This window comes from Girardinichthys multiradiatus, chromosome 5 (genome assembly GCF_021462225.1).
Source record: "Girardinichthys multiradiatus isolate DD_20200921_A chromosome 5, DD_fGirMul_XY1, whole genome shotgun sequence".
NCBI classification, from domain to species: Eukaryota; Metazoa; Chordata; class Actinopteri; order Cyprinodontiformes; family Goodeidae; genus Girardinichthys; species Girardinichthys multiradiatus.
The window spans coordinates 35,989,818-36,010,591 of record NC_061798.1 but is presented as its reverse complement, the minus strand read 5'-3'; the positions used below and the strand labels follow the sequence as shown (position 1 = coordinate 36,010,591).

The window sequence follows — 20,774 nt, the reverse complement described above, 5'->3', positions numbered from 1 at the left end:
ACACATAAAGATGCTTGCGCTTGGCTCTGTTTCTGGGGAGAGGCGCCCTGGGCAGCAAGAGAAAGCAACCAGCTCAGATCAAAAACACACATATGGAAGCTGTCACAACACCTTAGTTTCTGCTTTTTTTCCTGCATATTCTTCATTACCCTCTTTGCATATCGGTTTTCTTTTCCTTCTCTCTCGCTCCAATACTCTCTCCACACTGAGGTGAAGAAGAAGAAAGGATGCCAGGGGGTCGGTGAATGAGGGAAACTGAGCCAAATATAGGAGAGGCAAGAGGACTGAAAGAAAAGGAAGAGTTAAGATAGCTCAGTCAGGATAGACTGGGGAAGAGAGGACATGAAAGATGGAAAATGGTTGAGGGCAATGATGGCCTTTTGTAGCAGTATTCAAGTTTTGCTGTTGCTACCAAGCTTTAGTTACTGCACACTTTTCGAAAGCACACCACAACATTCCTCCATTTGTTAGACTTCAAATAATGTGCTTTTGCTGTTCAATTAAAATAATTACATTAATGATGATCATTAAAGAGATCATTTCCCAGCATAAGCACTACTTAGGTGATCAGTTCAAGCAGACATATAGTGATATACATTTTACCCAGTACCACTGTGTATACTCTGAACCTGTGTCATTTTTTCTAAACATTAACAGCTATCACATTGAAATTCTTCATTCCATCAATTCCAATGCCATCATTTTCCATATTATTTTGCACAGCTATCAATACAACACCGAGCTGCAATAAATTAATAGATGAAGAACAGAATAACAGAAACAAAGATTCAAAGCAACTACAGGAGTCTGGGTATAAATAAAAATGTGTTTTTATTAGAGTTAAATAAAAAAGTTTAAAAATACAATGCAGTTGCATTGTGCAACCAGCCAGTCACGATATGAGGTTTTTCATGGTTGATGATGTTGTGTAAGTGTGATTTGGCTTTTGACCCTTGGGGCAGGCATCTATATAAAAGGTACAAAATACATTTATGACTGGGCACAGTATTTACAACATGCAAACAGCAGCATACCTTTGACAATTTTACAACCAATTACAACTGGGATTATGGGGGAATTTACCCTTTAGTAGAGGTGTAATGGGGCATGTGATTTTGGAATAATAAAAAATGGGCACGCTATTACTTAAGTGACATCTAGTTGCCAATTCAGTCGAAGCTATTATTATGGCCCCTCGGATATGACGGCAAGTGAGTTTAATGCTTTGTACATACATTTGAGACCCTTAGTTTGAAGTAAGAAAGGAAAATGTTAATTGAGTTGTATGATAGAGTTAACTAGCAGAAAGTGTTCTATTACATTGGAATTGAAGAAGGTCCCACCACATTTAAGTTGATTTTGGGGAAGAATTTTGGGTACTCGTCAGAAAAAGAAAATAAAACGATGAGAGTGACTGACAAAATATGAATGATTCGTAAGGCTTATGAAATTATTGTAGATGGGCAAAGATGGTGAAGCTTCTGAGCCTTTTATTGCAGCTATACTAAAGTGCTATTTTACATGTTTTTAAGGAGTCAGGACTGCATTTGATCATCTTTAGTCCAAAACCTAAAACACTTAGGCTTGTGTTCTACAGTGTATATAGTTGATTAAAAAAATGATTTAACATTCAAGAAACTTTTGTTTGATGAAATGCAAAAGGGATCATTTTTAATACTTTATAGGCATTAAGACCACGTTAGACTTAGTCAAGCATTGAATTGAAATATATGAACAATTATATTGAACACAGTTTGTTAAATGCGAAACCTTTATTCTATTTATGAAAACAAAAAATAGTAATTGATTGAAGACAAATCTAAAATCTCCTCTTGTTGACCGAATATTGCATAATGTCTCATGTCTGTAGGTGTCATCACACCCTTTAAAAATAATACAAATTAAGTATTTTAAATGCTTTTTTCAAAAATCTTAGGAAGCTCTGCACTGAACCTGCTGAAAGAACATAGTCAACTGAGGCCAGGGCGATAACTGCCAACCACTGTATGTAGCTGGCAGGAGAGACTGCTGTGATGTAGTTAAGCTTTAATAAGCACCCTTCGCTAATTAATGTTTGATATCAATTGTCATGTGTTACTTGAGTATGTAATTCCCTGATAACATGCTGGGAGAGACCAATGCTCACCACAACTCATAAAGAGGTAGCTATGGAATAGCTTTCAATACAATATATAGATTTTTTTTCATGGGTAAAAAGCTATAATATGAATATAATAAGTGGCTGAAAAGGCAGATAATGAGGGCACATACTACCTGTGAAACAACCACTTCAGTAAACAATGTTACGTCGTTGAGAACCAGCTCTCTTTAAATCTGTGGAGGGCTTCAAAATAACAAAGATAACTATGCAACATGTATTACTACAAGACAAATAAAAATGCAAATGATTGGAATCTATCTATAGGTAACATACATTACTGTTAGAAGTCAAAACAAATTTCAACAGTGGCAACAAAATGGTAAAGTTTTTAAAATGCAGAACAGTTGAAAAAGTGAAGTAAACCATCTCACAGGCCTAATGACTGATGTACTTTTTACAGATTGCAAAGCCAATTGTGGGAGAGACCTGATAAAATTATAGAAGCAGGGGATTATCACAAGATAAACTATGCATTTTGTTATGAATTGTGTTTTTTAAGAGCGTACACATTATGCAGGTGCATTAAAAAATGCTGACCAACCATAATAAAAAAATGCAATTCTGTGAAAACTAAGAACTACTCCTGTTGTAGAAATGAACACCTTGGAGGAGATAGTTGGTTCATGCTTGCTTAGTAGAGATTAATTGGAGAATCAGTATATATTCCTACATCGCTATTGAAGTCCTGTCTTTAATGTTTATACATGATGGCAGTACAGTGTCACCAAAATGTACAAATGCTGTGAAAAGCAACAAACCTACTTATTGTAGGTGTGTGTGTGTGTACACCTACAATAATGTTTGACTTTGCATATGGGATGTAAACATACATGGCTTTGTAGATCAATGTGTCCTAGACGCTTCTATTATATCAAAAGCATAATGCAGAAAAAAACAAAAATCCATCTGTGCTCTTTACCAATAGAATATTAGCACCAACATACACACACACACACACACCCTGGCTGGCTAAAGGCCAATCAATAATTCACAGAGTGCAGATTGAATGTATATCAGTGACTCAACACGGGGGGAAAACACTGTGGCTGTCCACCTTTATTCTCCTCTGTTTACCATTCTTCTCAAAGATCATTCTGTTCATTATCCAAACTCTACTTTCACCTATTTTAATATATCTTTAAATTTACATTGAATTCATTATTTATTTGTTTGTTTATTCAGCTGGCCTCATTCATAAAAGATTTCTTTATAGAGACAACAGTCAGATAAACTATGAACCATTTCATGATAGCCTATTACATTATCATACAGATGAAAATGATGAGTTTATTTTGTATATGTGTAGAAGTTGCAGTTAAAGAGATAGTTCAGATAATCCTAGGTACAGTATATGGAATGTCTGTAAGTAGTTGGGACGGTACCTCCAGGTAACATGTTTTGCAAACTGAGTTTGCAGAAAAAAAAAGCATAATTCTTACATCAGAAGATGGTTAATGTGTGGCGCCAGATACTAGCCACATAAAAAATTAACTTACATATTTCATACTGGTGTGACTCAACATTACATTGATGGTTTGTAAAATTTAGCTTTTGCAATTTCATTTGTGGCTTTTAATATCTCTGCCCATAATCTGTAACCTCTTCACTTCACTGTACTTGACTGGGTCAGGGGAAGGTAAACTGCTAGTTCTAACATGAGCACTGAAGCAATCTCAGAAGAGGCCTGATAAAATTGTTCAAAAATGCCCCAATTGGACTGTTTGCTACTGAGAAACCAGGTAGATAAATGGGAAAACTTTCTGCAAAAATCTAAGTCTCACTAAGGTCAAACCAGCGAGGGGTGAAACCAACTTTTCCGAGAAGGGCATAGAAATTTGTTTTTTGTCTTTTATCAGTTAAGAAACATACTTTAGTCCTGTCATAACTGATTCTTTAACCATCTCTTTAAACTTACTTTGGTCCTAGTGGTTGGTAAGACCTGTGCCTGACATCCACAGATGCAGACTAGCAAAGTCTTGCAAGAATCATCCCACCTGCTTTAAAGTTCTGCATTGCAATGTTCTGTTTTTCAATATTATTTCATTCATCAATCTAACCATTTACTATACTCACCAAAGGTTATGCAAAGTCGTAGGGGATGATGGTGCCTACTTTCAACAACCTGAACAGGTCTGCAATCCATCTCTGATCTATATTAAAGCCTTTCTCAAAATATATGGATACCTGAATGGCAGCAAGTGTTAGTTGTGCATCTATGGTTTAATTTAATGTTCTGTTTCCTTTTAAATAATTTGAGTAACCTAAAACTAAATTTTTCAAAGCTGAACAAATAATCCTCTTTAACAAACATGTCTTTCAGTGTCAGTGTCAGGTCCTACTCAAGGCAAAGCTTCCTAGTCTGCAAACTGATAGGTTTTTCTGTTTGGGGGATGTATCTGGAATGTTAATTTCCTGTTTCTTGCATGGTTCTTTCTTGTTGATATTAAGCAAAAAAATTTTTAGAAAGATGTATTAGTATTTGTTCAGCATTAAGACTGTGTTAGATTTTGAAATCATCACATGGCTCCTATACTGACTGTCTATTGCCCTATTAAAGACTCTCATTTGAGCAACTCTTCTGCTCACAAATGTACTGCCAAGGTAAGTCAACTGAAAGTCCAAAGCGGTTCTGAGTGATGCTTCTTTGTACCCTGCAAACATACACCTTTCGTCTATTCTTCATGCGTACGTCGTCCTTCCCCAGTCATTTTATTTTTCACTCCTCTCTAACAACGCTGTTTCACTAGACCCATTTGTAAGTGCATGTGACATAAATGTCCTTAGCAGGGTGTGTGTACTCTTTGAGAATGTCGATACTGCACAGTCTGTTTTAACAGTGCAGCCTCCTCTTTAGGTTTTATTCGTAGTGAGCATGTGTAGCTTAGACTATTATGGAGATGCCAGTCTCCAGGGATGCAGTTCTACATGTGGAAACTATATTAGGAACAAGCACATCTCTGAAGGGAGCCACAGCTGTTGTATGCACATCTGCAATTAAGTATAACTGACCTTTACTAGGTTTTATCTGTACCATTTATCACCTTCAAACACATCTTTGCCTTCATCTTTGTGTCATTTGTCACTGCCTTTGTAATTTATAACTCTCTGATTACTTTTGATTGATGTATTTGTTTATTTTTCCTGTACTCCAATTTTTAAGGTAACAAGTACTTTTATTTTACTATTGGTTATTTTGGATGATAGCGTTTCTGAGTTGGCCTTAAATAGCCTACACATATTATGTACATTGAGCATTATTACGAAACAAAACGGGAGCAGCCAGCACACAAAGTTGAGGAAAGGACAGCAGGAGAATCAGATTTCACCACAGTGTGATGTAGACAGATACTCACACACTCACAAACAGAGGGAATAGCCTGTAAGGATCACATATCTGGAGTAGAGTTCTGTCAAAACAACCATTACTAGGGTGCTGGGCTGTCAAGATGTTATGTCGAGTAAAGACCAATATGTGTATGCCAGTATTATTACATAACAGTGCTTTCTGAGACAAAGCTTCTCTTTTTTGTTCTTAAATAAACTTACTTTAATAAACAGCTCTAGTCCCTTTGTGCATTCTTTTTCTTTCCCATTACAGGAAAATTTGGCTAAAATCTTAACACGTATTAATCAGAATAACACAGCTCATTTCCATTCTCTGTTATTTTATAAAGCTTTGATCTGCTGAAACCAATTTCATCAAATTCTTTGTTCTTCAAGCCATCCATTAATTTATATTAGAAGTGGAAGCAATGTCACACTAGGTGTGAGATCAGTTGCTGTAAAAAAGGAATTAACTATTTCAAAACTATATGGAATTCAATTTTAAACTATCTTCAGTATTTTATTTTAGAAATTAATATATTTAGCATGGCTAGTATTAGTGAAAGAGCAGCCTCTGTGTTTATTTTCTAGAGAATATACCAAACTCTGAGGTTTTCAAAAGGCTGCCAACATTTCCAAATGCAACATATTACGTGACAAGTTAAAAGCTCAAAAGGAGAAAACAGACCAACTTCACTATAATATGTTTAGCTTTCCTGTTATCCGTTAGAAATTTCATTTTCTCGCAGCCTGAATGAACTGCAGACCGCTTAGTATAATGAAATCACTGACCCAGAAAAAGATGCATTTTTTTGTGTTCCATCCATCTGATTTCTCACAGGATCTCTGGCACTATCCAAACTATTCGCGAACTCTGAAGATCTCTAAAGCAACTAAATGCTTGCTTTTGGCTCAAAACAGTCAACCCTATTGAGTGGGAGCCAGAACCAATTCAGATATTTGACCACAGGTTTTTAAAAATCTGATTTAAAATTGTTGTTTAGACAATTACAAATTTTGATCAATTCACAGTCATCTTACATTTCCAGTTATATGTGGTACAAGCATTTTACAGGTACATATGCACAGCTCATGTTTAAATCAATTTTATTGAAAACAGCTGAAAGTCAGCCAGTGGGCAGTTTGACTGGTGAGGGGTTTAAAATATTTTTGTGACTTTCTTTTGGGATGTAATGAGGCATCACTGTTCATGTGATAGCATTTGAGTACCTGGTATTAGAAATAAATGTTAACACAAGTGATGGACAAGGTTGTAAGTGCTGTAAGAAAATATGGCTGGGCACGGCATTTGGCTAACAATAGTGAAGTTGGCATCTGATTTGTGGTTCATAATCAAAATCAGACACTCGTATTTGACTACATAATTATTTTATTCAGTTAACTGACAGCATTAATGTTAGAATGTGATTCCAGCATCCAAATCAGCATCTGACTAAAGGACTATTTTACTTGGTGGAAGTATCATTACAGGCTTAGTTATTACTTATGGTGTTAAAATCACAGATTGTGCTATTTTATCACCAGGATATATTAGGATACATTACAGAGGGAAAGACAGAAAGAGCAGGAGATTGCACATTGAAGCGTGAATATCCCAAATGGGGCTTTTTTCTTCTGCCAACAACACAGCTCCACTGACTATGTATGTGTCTGAGAGCATGTGTGTGTGCTTCAATGCCCCCTGAGGTTAGTGATACTAGTGAACAGGTGCTACAGTATCACCTGCTCCTAACCACATGCACATTTACTTACAGACACACAGATACATGCAGCAATCAGAGCTCTATGAGCCGTGAGTGCTGCTTCATGCTAGACAGAGGAAGCCAAGCCACAAGCTGATCAGTCAGGTTGTGTGTGCTCATGCATCATGCGTGTGTTTTTTTAAAGCTTATGTAAGCGTTTAGTCAAACTCGAGTAACAGGTGAGACACATTACTAATATCGAACGTGTCTACTACAATCTGAACCTTTTGGTTTTTAGAATCTCTTTTAAAAAAACTAGACGATTCCCACTTTTTCTACGTTTTCATCAAAGGAAACAGACACCATTGGCAAATTAGTTTTTGAAAAAAGAAACAGCAACACAGCAGTTTTGAAACACTCATAATTAGGGCTACACTTTTATTAGAAACGTTTACAGGGCAATAGAATTGTCAAAATGTGATGCTGATATTAATTGCAGTTAACCAACATTTCCTCACTTTACTCTTTGATTTACTTCATTGTAGTGTTCCCACCAATCTCTCAGGTTTACCATGTGGAGCTGTAAGATCAACATTTACTACAGGAATAAACAACAGCAAAAGTCCATTCAGGTGCCCAAATATACAGGTCCTTCTCAAAATATTAGCATATTGTGATAAAGTTAATTATTTTCCATAATGTCATGATGAAAATTTAACATTCATATATTTTAGATTCATTGCACACTAACTGAAATATTTCAGGTCTTTTATTGTCTTAATACGGATGATTTTGGCATACAGCTCATGAAAACCCAAAATTCCTATCTCACAAAATTAGCATATTTCATCCGACCAATAAAAGAAAAGTGTTTTTAATACAAAAAACATCAACCTTCAAATAATCATGTACAGTTATGCACTCAATACTTGGTTGGGAATCCTTTTGCAGAAATGACTGCTTCAATGCGGCGTGGCATGGAGGCAATCAGCCTGTGGCACTGCTGAGGTCTTATGGAGGCCCAGGATGCTTCGATAGCGGCCTTTAGCTCATCCAGAGTGTTGGATCTTGAGTCTCTCAACGTTCTCTTCACAATATCCCACAGATTCTCTATGGGGTTCAGGTCAGGAGAGTTGGCAGGCCAATTGAGCACAGTGATACCATGGTCAGTAAAACCACTTACCAGTGGTTTTGGCACTGTGAGCAGGTGCCAGGTCGTGCTGAAAAATGAAATCTTCATCTCCATAAAGCTTTTCAGCAGATGGAAGCATGAAGTGCTCCAAAATCTCCTGATAGCTAGCTGCATTGACCCTGCCCTTGATAAAACACAGTGGACCAACACCAGCAGCTGACACAGCACCCCAGACCATCACTGACTGTGGGTACTTGACACTGGACGTCTGGCATTTTGGCATTTCCTTCTCCCCAGTCTTCTTCCAGACTCTGGCACCTTGATTTCCGAATGACATGCAGAATTTGCTTTCATCCGAAAAAAGTACTTTGGACCACTGAGCAACAGTCCAGTGCTGCTTCTCTGTAGCCCAGGTCAGGCGCTTCTGCCGCTGTTTCTGGTTCAAAAGTGGCTTGACCTGGGGAATGCGGCACCTGTAGCCCATTTCCTGCACACGCCTGTGCACGGTGGCTCTGGATGTTTCTACTCCAGACTCAGTCCACTGCTTCCGCAGGTCCCCCAAGGTCTGGAATCGGCTCTTCTCCACAATCTTCCTCAGGGTCCGGTCACCTCTTCTCGTTGTGCAGCGTTTTCTGCCACGCTTTTTCCTTCCCACAGACTTCCCACTGAGGTGCCTTGATACAGCACTCTGGGAACAGCCTATTCATTCAGAAATTTCTTTCTGTGTCTTACCCTCTTGCTTGAGGGTGTCAATAGTGGCCTTCTGGACAGCAGTCAGGTTGGCAGTCTTACCCATGATTGGGGTTTTGAGTGATGAACCAGGCTGGGAGTTTTAAAGGCCTCAGGAATCTTTTGCAGGTGTTTAGAGTTAACTCGTTGATTCAGATGATTAGGTTCATAGCTCGTTTAGAGACCCTTTTAATGATATGCTAATTTTGTGAGATAGGAATTTTGGGTTTTCATGAGCTGTATGCCAAAATCATCCGTATTAAGACAATAAAAGACCTGAAATATTTCAGTTAGTGTGCAATGAATCTAAAATATATGAATGTTAAATTTTCATCATGACATTATGGAAAATAATTAACTTTATCACAATATGCTAATATTTTGAGAAGGACCTGTATTACTGTCATGCAGACTTTGAATGCACATCACCTGAAATATTACAGCTTACAAATTCTACCCTCCAAGCAATCCTTTGCAACGGTGATCATTGCAATATTAGTATACACAATGATATGCAACGGTGATATTGTGTATACTAATATTGCAATGATTATCGCAATTATATATTTGCAACTATAAAATGTCAACAGCCTAAAATTAGATATTGTTGGTACCTAAAAGATATGTAAACCAAAGCATATGTTCTTAACCTTTATCTGATTCTTATTAAAGGTAAAATACAAAATGTAGGTCTTTTCAGTTTTGATGCATTTAATGAACAGTAAAAATATTTTATATTTTTCAGTACTGACCTGATGGTCAGAGCCAAACAAGGGAAAATTGGTAGATTTTAATCAGCAAGACTGTTTAGAGCATCATTTGCAACCAATAGATGCAAGAATTATGAAGCTAATTTTAACACCAGTTCTGGCGATACAACACGCCAGGAATTTGTTGTACTGTGGATTTAAAGGAAGTGCCAAAATTCATAAAAGTTTCTTCTACTTCATCTGCCAAGATCAAGCTTCAGCCTGAAACCAACAAGAAGCACAAATATTTTGTTAGGAAGAAATGTCTGGAAATAAAGCCCCAATTAGTCTTTAAAATGCTAGAAAGAACTTTTAAACTGAACTTCAACAATGATTTTAAGTGAAATCAGTAAAAGAAGCTATTCATTACGCTAAGGTGCTGTTTATTGTAATACCCCCCATCAGATCAGTTTATTAATACAGTCATATTCAATAAATCAGATTATACGTTATGAGAAAACGTTTTGATGAGGCTCGTTTGTCATATTAAACATACCTTTTAAAATAATATTTAAGCAGGCACTAACATACTTTTCATTATCATTAAGCTGAAAATCCTCATTAACAGCAATAAAGGTTCGAAGACATCATTCTGTGTGTAGTTAATCTGTGTATTGTGTTTCACTAAGTAAAGTGAATTACTAAAATAGGTGAAATATTCTAATTTATTGAATATGACTGCATAGAGCAAATTCACAGCCACTATGTAAAAAGTTATATATCTGATGATGCTTAGGCGATTGCATTGAGTCATTAGTTTTGCGGCAATCCTTCAACCTAAGCAAGCACATGTTGAAAATGGAAAGGAATGACTCATTTTTAACAGGAAAAGACCTCCAGCAAAACCCAGCTTAGTTACAACCTTCTGTTGACACAAAAAAAGACAGTTGCACTGATCTTGGAGTACATTTTATTTTGTAGTTGTTGCGCCGTTAGTGGCTTGGTTACGCTGCCGACCAACATAACACACATAACATAACTCAAAATTGCTCTTTTCTTGTGAATTTATAAACTTCCTTCACAACCTTCTTTACAAAGATGGCACTAGTAGCAATTTACAGTTATTCTGCAGAAAAGCCAGGACAAACATATTTTAAAGAATGGATAAATATACAACTAAAACTGACACTGCAAAAACAGGACTAGTGATGTTCTTAGTTTGTAGGTAAAAGAAGATGAAAACTGAATATAGAGTATCTCTGTGGATTGTGGCTCTCTACAGAACGTCAGAATACACCAGAGGGAAGTTTAAATCTTCTTTGGAGATGTAACTTGCAGCTTGAGATAGATTTTGTTTTCTCAACGTTACTCACACAGCACTGTCTTGTTTGAAAATGCATGTGTTGTTTTTACATTTTAATAAAAGTGTCTTGTTGAAAATAATTATTTGTACCCCACATACACAAAAATTATTAAAGTAACATTTTTGCCTTATTTTGTATAACAAAAAGCCTATTGTTAGCAAAAAAGATAACACATATTTGTTTTTATTTACTATCAGCTCTGTTCATTCATTTTATTATGTTTCCCAATGACTTAAACCGTTGTTCAAACTGATCATTGTTTCTGAGGGTGTTGAGTTAGGTTTACGGTATTTATTGTATCTCTTTTTTTCTCTCTCTCTTTCTGTGTTACTTAATATCTACCTCACGCCACATGTCTTTTACCTCACGAGATACCAAGCAGTGTGGCCAGAACCCAGCTGAGCAAGCGTGAAACTCACACTGGCAATGACTGCTCAGAACAGATGGTCGGAGAGTGACACAGAATGGAAAATAAAACAAGCAGAGCATTCATATAATGATACTGTAACCTTATCTGATGGTCCTTGGCCAACAAAATCAACAAAAATTTCTTTATTCTTTAGAATTTTTAAAATAAAGTACATTAAATATTTATTTCCACCTATAATCCCCATTTAACTCCAACTTGAATTAATACTATACTGAAAGCAGGGAGTGGAAGCTCTTACTCTTGCTTTATGCACTATTGTATCAAGTTACATTGCTCATTTTAATAAGAAACTAAATGAATAATGATGACCTATCAGCACTTTATGTTTTAGTCATTTAGAAACTAGAGACACCCACATATGGCAAAAGAATTACAAAACCATTTTTGGCTTTTCTTTTATGGCAGCTCCCCTGTTACAGTGCCATTCACATTTGTTTGCATGCCTGTTAAAGAGGTGTAAAAACGTTTATAAATTCATCTTCCATCACAGTAATCTAACACTGAAAACATTAGAAAGCTTCAAGCTTTAATTTGACTATTTATTCAATAGGGAAAAAAAGTTTTTTTTTTGTTTTTTTTACTAAACATTTTCTGCCACACTTTTGGAAACAGTTACAAGGAAATAAATGTAATTAACAACCTTATATAATATTTGAGCTTTTAATTAGTAATCCATGACTTCTTGCTTCCCTAACAGGAATGTGTGATGTAAAACTAAGGCCCGTGTATTTTAGCTATTCTTAAAAAAAGGAAAGACAAGAGAACAAGCCATTCAAGTATCAGGCTGATAAGTATTGATCCTCATAGGTAATGCAATGACTAGAAGAAAGGGACCCAGTTTTAGGAGGATGCTAAGGGCATCTCGGATGGTAAGGCGAGATTCATACCTCCTAGTCTGCCGTACTGTCTACTTGATAGTAAAACCTGTGTGACGTAAATTTTGTCATCTATATTCTCTTTAAAAGGGTGGCGCCAAACACAAAGCTATTAACAACAAGCATAGTTTATCTTCTGCTGCTTACCACAGTGTGGGGGGATCTGCTGTTTTCACAATTCAAATAATTTATACCTCAGGAAATCACAAAACCAGGAACCACAAAACTTCCAGGAACCACCGTCTCTCAAGAGCCACTAAACCAGAAAGCACAAAACTATAAAAACTGCCTTAATTTACAGGTGAAAATTATCACTTGGTTCTTTTCTCAAATTATTTAAGAAAGTGTTTCCTCTGATTACCAGCCCCATTTTAGATATGATTAATTTATCCTTAGTAAATGGATATGTACCACAAGCTTTTAAGGTAGCTATTATTAAACCTTTGCTTAAGAAACCTTCGCTTGATCAAGATGATTTAATAAAATACAGACCTATATCCAATCTTCCATTCTTATCTAAAATTCTTGAGAAAATAGTTGCTAATCAAATGTGTGAGCATTTACACAGCAATGACCTGTTTGAAGAGTTTCAGTCAGGCTTCAGAGCTCATCATAGCACTGAAAAAGCTCTGCTGAAAGTCACTAATGAAATTCTTATGGCTTCAGATAATGGACTTGTGTCTGTACTTGTCCTGTTTGATCTCAGTGCTGCATTTGATACAGTCGATCACAATATTCTCTTAGAAAGGTTGGAATATGCTGTGGGGACCAGGGGAACAGTGCTAAGCTGGTTTAAATCTTATCTGTCTGACAGATTCCAGTTTGTTCATGTAAATGATAAATCATCTTTAAATTCCAGGGTTAATTGTGGAGTACCACAGGGTTCAGTACTTGGGCCAATTCTCTTTACTATATATATATATATATATATATATATATATATATATATATATATATATATATATATGCTTCGAATAGGTCAAATTATCAGGCAGCATAGGATAAATTTTCACTGTTACGCTGATGATACTCAGCTTTACTTATCCATGAATCCTGATGAGCCCAACCAGTTAGATAGACTACAAGCATGTCTTGAAGACATAAAAACTTGGATGACTTTTCTGCTTCTAAATTCAGACAAGACAGAAATTGTCAACTTTGGACCAGGTGTTACTTTTGACAAGGACATGTCATTTAAATCCCATATTAAACAGGTTTCTAGGATTTCCTTCTTTCATCTCCAGAACATTGCCAAAATTAGAAATATCCTGTCCAGGAGTGACGCTGAAAAACTAGTCCATGCATTTGTTACTTCAAGGCTGGATTATTGTAATTCTTTACTATCAGAATGTCCACAAAATGCAGTTAAAAGCCTTCAGCTGATTCAAAATGCTGCAGCAAGAGTTCTGATGAAAATTAAAAAGAGAGATCATATTTCTCCTATTTTAGCGTCCCTTCATTGGCTCCCTGTTAAATCCAGAATAGAATTTAAAATTCTCCTCCTCACATATAAAGCCCTTAATGATCCAGCTCCATTGTACATCAGAGATCTGATTGTTCCATATGTTCCTAACAGAGCACTTCGTTCTCAGACTGCGGCTTCACTGGTGGTTCCTTGAGTCTCTAGAAGTAGAATGGGAGGCAGATCCTTTAGTCATCAGGCTCCTCTCCTGTGGAACCAGCTACCAGTTTTATTCTGTGAGGCAGACACCCTGTCTACTTTTAAGGCTAGGCTTAAAACTTTCCTTTTTGATAAAGCTTATAGTTAGAGTGGCTTGGGTTATCCTGAGCTATCTCTGTTATGCTGCTATAGGCATAGGCTGCTGGAAGACATAATGACCACTTTCACCCTCTTCGCTACATTCTCACACTACTCTCTAATTCTGCATTATTTGCTGTTATTTCAGGTTTTAACTTTATGTTTTCTCTTTTCTCTTACTAGAAGCTACACCTGGCCTGACTCTGTCTACCTGTGACACCTTTATGGAGAGGGGCATCGTCCAAGCTTCTGCTGGCAACAACTTAATGCTCACCTTCTACTGATAATCCACATGGCCCTGTCTTTCAGTGTTTAACCCTTTCTCTCTCCTAGACATGGCAATTGACTGAGCTTTTACTGTGACTAACTCTATGTGCTCTCTTTCAAACTCTAACCTTGAAAACTGGCTCAGAGTTTATCTGTTCTTTCTTTCTAGGTGAAACGACTAAAGGAGCTACATCCATTAACATTTACTTTTCCTTCCCATAGAAAGTACTCCTGGATCAGTGCTTCTTTGTTCTCTTTGTGTCTCTGCTCTGTTCTCTCAAACCCCCAGTCAGTCGTGGCAGATGGCCGCTCACACTGAGCCTGGTTCTGCTGGAGGTTTCTTCCTGTTAAAAGGGAGTTTTTCCTCTCCACTGTTGCTGCATGCATGCTCAGCAAGAGGGATTGCTGCAAAGTCAACGCCAGTGACTGTCCACTGTCGCTACATGCTCATCCAGAAGGAGTGAATGCTACAAATCTCTGACGCGATGCAATCTGCTGGGTTTCCTTAGACAGAAAAAGTTTTTATCCAATTTGAATAAATAACTGAATCTGACTGCACTGTTCAATGATTAGGATTAATTGGAATGTATGTACCTGACTTTTGTGAAGTGCCTTGAGACAATGTGTTGTGAATTGGCTCTATATAAATAAAACTGAATTGAATTGAATTCTGTCTTATTTTCTGTAGTGAAATCTTTAAATCTGCGACTGAAACAATGTAGGTTAAAGGAGCTTAAAATGATTAAAATAAGGACAAATGCTAAGCGGTGAAGTCCAAGCATCTCACATTCACAGACCCAAAGACGTATATTAAGGCCTCGATGCTTGGTTTATTGCTCGCCGTCTCTGTCCTCTTTAACGTCGCCTCGCCACAGAGGAGCAAACTGTTTTGGTGTCTTTTCATTTCAGATGATTATGCACATCCCTTTATCTGTAACAGTTTGTGCACAGCTATAGACTCTTCTTTTAGCTACCAGTTGTTGAATACAGGCAAACTTTTCTGCAGTGCTGTCTATTGCTAAATATTAGAACTGCAGGGCCTCAACTGCACCTCAAGCGAAGGTGTAAAAGCCAAGTTCCTGACTGAAACCTGGTAGCATGCTGCTCAATTTAATGTTTATGCCTAAGTCTCCATAACTGTATTTTAAGGCTTTTCTACACATCTTTACCAGGGATGCCAATAGTAATAATCATGTTTGGAGTGGGGTGTTTACTGCTCTAAATGGGATAATTAGGTTGTTTATCTTGATTATGCTTAAAATATGGATATATGTACACTGTTCAAATACAAAGTGGTGATGAGGAAATGTGAAATCTTTTGAAATATATTTGCCAGTGTTATTTTCAGGATTCCATACACTTGTGGGAACTTTCATACAAAATGCTGTCTGCACTTTTGTAGGGTAGTAAAATGCATCAAACTTTTCTGAGGTTAGTCTGAGTCTAAATTTGAACATCTTTGGCTATCAAAAGCTACACAAATGATAGCGAAAGTCAAACACCCCCACACCCCACCCCACCCCACTGATGTCTCTCTCATTTTGAGATGAGAGAGACAGAGTGAAGATAAGAGCCAACTCTTAAAGAACTGTTTCATCAAGGTCCAGTCTGTAAATTCTGTAAAATGTGTACCATATGTGTATAGGTATGTGACTTTTCAAACACTTCACATTATCATCATTTTTAGGTTTTTTTTTATCCCCATACGTTTCTACGTAGCAAAATCAAAGTGAATTTGACAGTTGCGTAAACATAATATTATTTTTAAAAAAGGTAAAGATGGAGGACAGTACATTTATAAAAAGGAATGCAGGGGAAGAAAAGCAGTGGAGAAGCAAACATGAAAGGAGTGTAGAGAGCGAATGTGAAAGTGCTGGTGAAGGGAAGGAAGGGAGGTATAATGAAGTCCTTTGGGCCTCTTGTGAAAGAAGCCACAGCATCTGCCAGCAAACACAGCCTTGCTCTGTACATATGGTGGCAAGCTGCGATATGCTCAGTTCATTTTGAGATCAGAAAGTGAATGTTCTAAACATTTAAACATGTTTTTATTAATTAAAATAATAAGAATCCTCTTTTACAGGGTAAAAAAAGTTTTTAAAAGAACCCATTTTGTGCTAAAATTTCCAAGACTGCTTTCACGTCTAGTGAAAGATAAGATCTAGAGCAGCCTAGAGTAATAGTGATTTTTTTTATCTTCTCTTAATCTGAGTCATAAGCAGTTGTGGTGCATAAGGACTGCTGTAATGAGGAAATTTGCATACTATGTATTTACCCTTGTCTTTGGCTGCTCAGTTTTGTGGTTTCGTTTCTACTTTCTTTTCTGTTTCTGTTTTAACATTTAAAGTTCTGACCAAAATAGGGTAGCAACAAAAAAAACTTTTCTCTTGATTACGCTTGTCCTAATTACTCTTTCATTCATACATCAACTCTTTTGATCTTGTATCATGGATTTCCAATAATCAGTGGATAAACTGTAATCTGGCTACTGTTATCAGACACACACACATGTTTTTAAATTCTCTTTTGGGTCTGATTCATTTAAAATACATCAGTCTATGAGTCGGGACATAACTATGGCAAGTTCTGATCCTCCTTATCTTGTCCTTTAAGAGAACACATTCATGCTTTTGGCCACAATGCACAAGCTAACCTGGTGAAGTGATCTGGTACCAACCTTAGTACAGTCAGTATCTCCACCTTCTTGTTTGACATCCATCTGTTTTACTAAAAAAGAGCCACTGTCTACAATATTCTCCAGGATAAAAAAAGAACTGGACTTCTTGTTCCTGATTGCCACCAAAAATATTATAGTAAATATATAAAAACCAAGTAAGATAAAACACTAGTGCATAAATGCTACACAATAATCACCATGATGAGGAATTCTGACTTGTATTTATTTTATTTGTTGCTTTCTAACAGTCCTGGTCATAGTAGCGAATGACTTGTGACTGTGGCCTTCTCATCTATCCATCCAACTTCAATTGGTATTTCATTCACACCACTTAGTTGTTTTATAATACAGTGTACTGTACCTCTCTGGCTGCCAAGTTAGAGTCATGTCATCACATCATTGTAAACATCTCATCCAATAATTTGTATTTTTGTGAAGGATCGTAGAGCATAAGGACTTCTCAACTAAAAAAATCACACTATCTGAGTATCCCTTTTAACAGATGCCCTTATATCAACACCTTAATTTATTAATGCTGTTCTAAGCAACAAGTGGTGTTTGTGAATGCTTCACAATCCCAATCAGGTGATGTATCTTCCACACCAGCAGTGCTGATAAGGAGAGTTTTAGAGCAAGATTTATAAAACCATTTGGTCAACAAAAGACAGACATTGTTAAAGAACTGAGTTGAAACTTTGTTTTTTGATTCAGAAGAAAGAGTGATATCAAAATAAGCTGTGGGAAAATAACAGTCCGCTTGTGTTGTTATGATTCTAATTTGACATTTTTTAATCAGTGAAGTGTGGTGTTTTTACAGTTTTGATATTTAAAATTTGAGAGATCAAAAACGAAACATATCTTTTGAGTTTCAAACATGGTTGTCAGGTTTTAATTGGTTACTGCCCTGAATGTGCCCGCCTCCAGCTTCTTTCTTTTAGTCCTCTAGTTTTTCTGGGCCAGTGCCAGAGCTTGCTTCAGTGGAGTCACAAAGAACAGGAGCTAAGTTTCCACTAACACTAGTTAACTACTGGAATCAGTATGATGGAATAGGCCTTATTGAGTCACTTCATTTTCGGTTTTACTCATTGTGTTAAAATTTGTCGTCATCCTAGTTTTCGGTTATTACTAATTATCAGTTTGTAATAAACTTAATATCCACAAAGTTTCTCACCAGCTTACTAAATTTGGAAAATACCAGAAGTTATGCTTTTGAAGTTTCTCAGGCATCCAGGACATGGTAAATCCATGTTACATGTGCACCCAATTGCATGTGACCAAAATATCTCTCAGTGATCCAGGCTAGCAACGGCACTACCAATGCCCTATTGTGAGGGGAGTCTAATCTGAATGTGAATTTAGATGTGCAGAACGGCACATCCCAAACAGCTTAAAAGCTTGGAACCTCTCCCTCACCAGCTTTAAATTGAAAAAGCTCTTCAAATGAAGAGCGACACATCTTCGACTACAAGAACCGCAGTCCAGTTGTTTTGTTTTTTCAACTTTACCTTAACTTACTAGAAGTTATGCCTGTCTGTGCATCAAATCCTGCCCTTAAACCTCTTTGCCTGGCTCTCCTGCCAATCACAATCAACAGCAGCCATTTGCAGCCTCAATATTCTAGGACTTTCCCAAGCAGCGACCAAGGACATAAACTATTAGTGCAAGAGGACTGTGAGAAAACAATATTATTCATTTATTATTCTGCAGATTTATAAATAAACTGGCTTAACATACATATATTTACTGAAAGGCAGTTCTCTAGGCTGTACTTTTACTGCCTGCTATGATCTGCTTGAACTTTCCATTTTAAAGTGTTTTTATAAATCCCTCATCTTAACCTTTGCTTTTCTAGATTCACCATTGCAGACCTTTAATGTTTCCTCTAGTTTACGTACAAACAACCTACTACTGTATATCTAAAACATTTTGTCCAACTACTTGAAAATGTTGCTGTTAGGGCTACCCAGTTGGTTAGGTATAGTGTTTTCATTCATCAGAGCAAGACTGGATTTTAGCGTTTCCAAATGGCTTGTTACCGGCCAGGGCCGATCATGCTAAAATTTAATCAGTACTGGCCCTGAGCTTATTTCTTGGTACTTCACTGCAACTAAATTTCATTCCCTCACAACATTTCTAAAAACTATTTAAGATATGAACAAGCTAAAACAGCGGGCCATACAGGGTTTTGTTTTTTTGTTGTTGTTTTGCTTTGTTTTTCCACTGCTGTGCTGCTTGATATACCATAAGCAACTCATATACAGTCAGTAGTAATTAGAGAGAGGGTAAGAATGGGAAATAGCCATTTCCCTTACCTTCTGGTTGCATGGTGCTTAAGCTTTCATAATGCTGACATCAGCACTCAGCTCTGACAGCAACCAACACACACTCACACATACACACACAAGTTGCTAACTGGGTAAATGCTCTACAACAAATGCAGCTTCATAAAGAGGATCTTCAATATGACTGCTATCAGCTTCAACGTAATGTTTCATTCAGAAGACACTCAAGACCAAGTGACATTACATATGTATCAACGTACTACTAAGTAGAACTTTATTTCAAACACACATTGTGACCTCCCACACTAGTACAAAAAAAAAAAAATCTAAATATCACACACAAACAAACAATGCATCTTAGTGTAAATGTGAACACAACTCAGAACTTTCACCCTCCACATTAAGGCCACACCTTAGCTAAGCACTTCAGCCAACATGCCACACACCACATCACCAGTACCTTGGTAGGCTGCCAGATTGGAACTTTGAAAGGATATGGCCATTCGGTGATCTTTTTGGCATACTTCCTCACCACGTTGTCTTCGCTGAAGAGGAAGAGGGAGCGGTTGACCGTTAGGCAGCTCTGCCGGACGGGTATGGGGTTGTACAGGGCCATGGTCCGGGCTCTCTGGGCCATCGACTGCTTGTACATCCGCTGCGCCCCGGGGGGCCCACCTTGCCTGCTGCCGCCACGGCCGGGCCCCCCTTGTCCGCCGGCACCCCCGCCACCACCGCCACCACCACCTCCTCCTCCTCCGTACCTGTTGGGTAGCTCGTCTCCAAAGCGCGCCATTCTGCAGACACCAAACGCCAGAGGTTAGGAAGGAGCCGGGGGGAAACCTCAGAGTGACACCTCCACATGCCACCACCCCATCAGCCTCGGCTCCAAAGACACATGCAAAATGGAGTTTGGTTTGGTATCTGTCTCTGTCTCTCCCTCGTGTTCTCTATGTACTTCCACCTCTATCTAGATCTGCTTTTTTTCCTTTCCAGGTCTTCAGCGCCAAGAAGGTACCTCCATTTGTGAGTAGGGAGGGGGGCTGTCAGAGGGGAGGGAGAAGAGAAGAAAAGAGAAGAGAACAGAAGAGAAGAGAAAGCGTACGGTGTCTTTATCGTGTATTTGGAATATAAATGTGGAACACAGCGATGCGTTTTATATAATTTCTGTACAATCAGTTCTCTAATGGAAAAACAGCGCAAAATGTATATTTTGTAGGTGCATCAGCGCTTCACTCGCCCATGCTGTTCTTATTTAATTATTTTTGATTAGGAAAAGCCGCTCAAAAAAGTCAGCCGCGTCTCGTTTACGCAGGCAAATAAATCGATCACCTCAAATGCGAGCAGAATATATAGTTGTGCGTTGAGATAAATATTGCAACCATCTC

General features: G+C 37.5%; 1 protein-coding gene across 7 annotated transcripts in view; it reads right to left on the bottom strand.

Annotated features, from left to right (window-relative positions):
• The window catches only part of cacna1ab (calcium channel, voltage-dependent, P/Q type, alpha 1A subunit, b), a 179,852-nt gene extending 159,426 nt beyond the window's left edge, over positions 1-20,426 (bottom strand). For all 7 annotated transcript variants that reach the window (XM_047366481.1, XM_047366480.1, XM_047366484.1 and 4 more), the window contains exon 1: positions 19,887-20,426. In XM_047366481.1, the coding sequence (XP_047222437.1) occupies positions 19,887-20,182 (296 nt within the window). In that variant the 5' untranslated portion in view covers positions 20,183-20,426. The remainder of the gene's footprint in view (positions 1-19,886) is intronic.
• Positions 20,427-20,774: the final 348 nt, after the last annotated feature.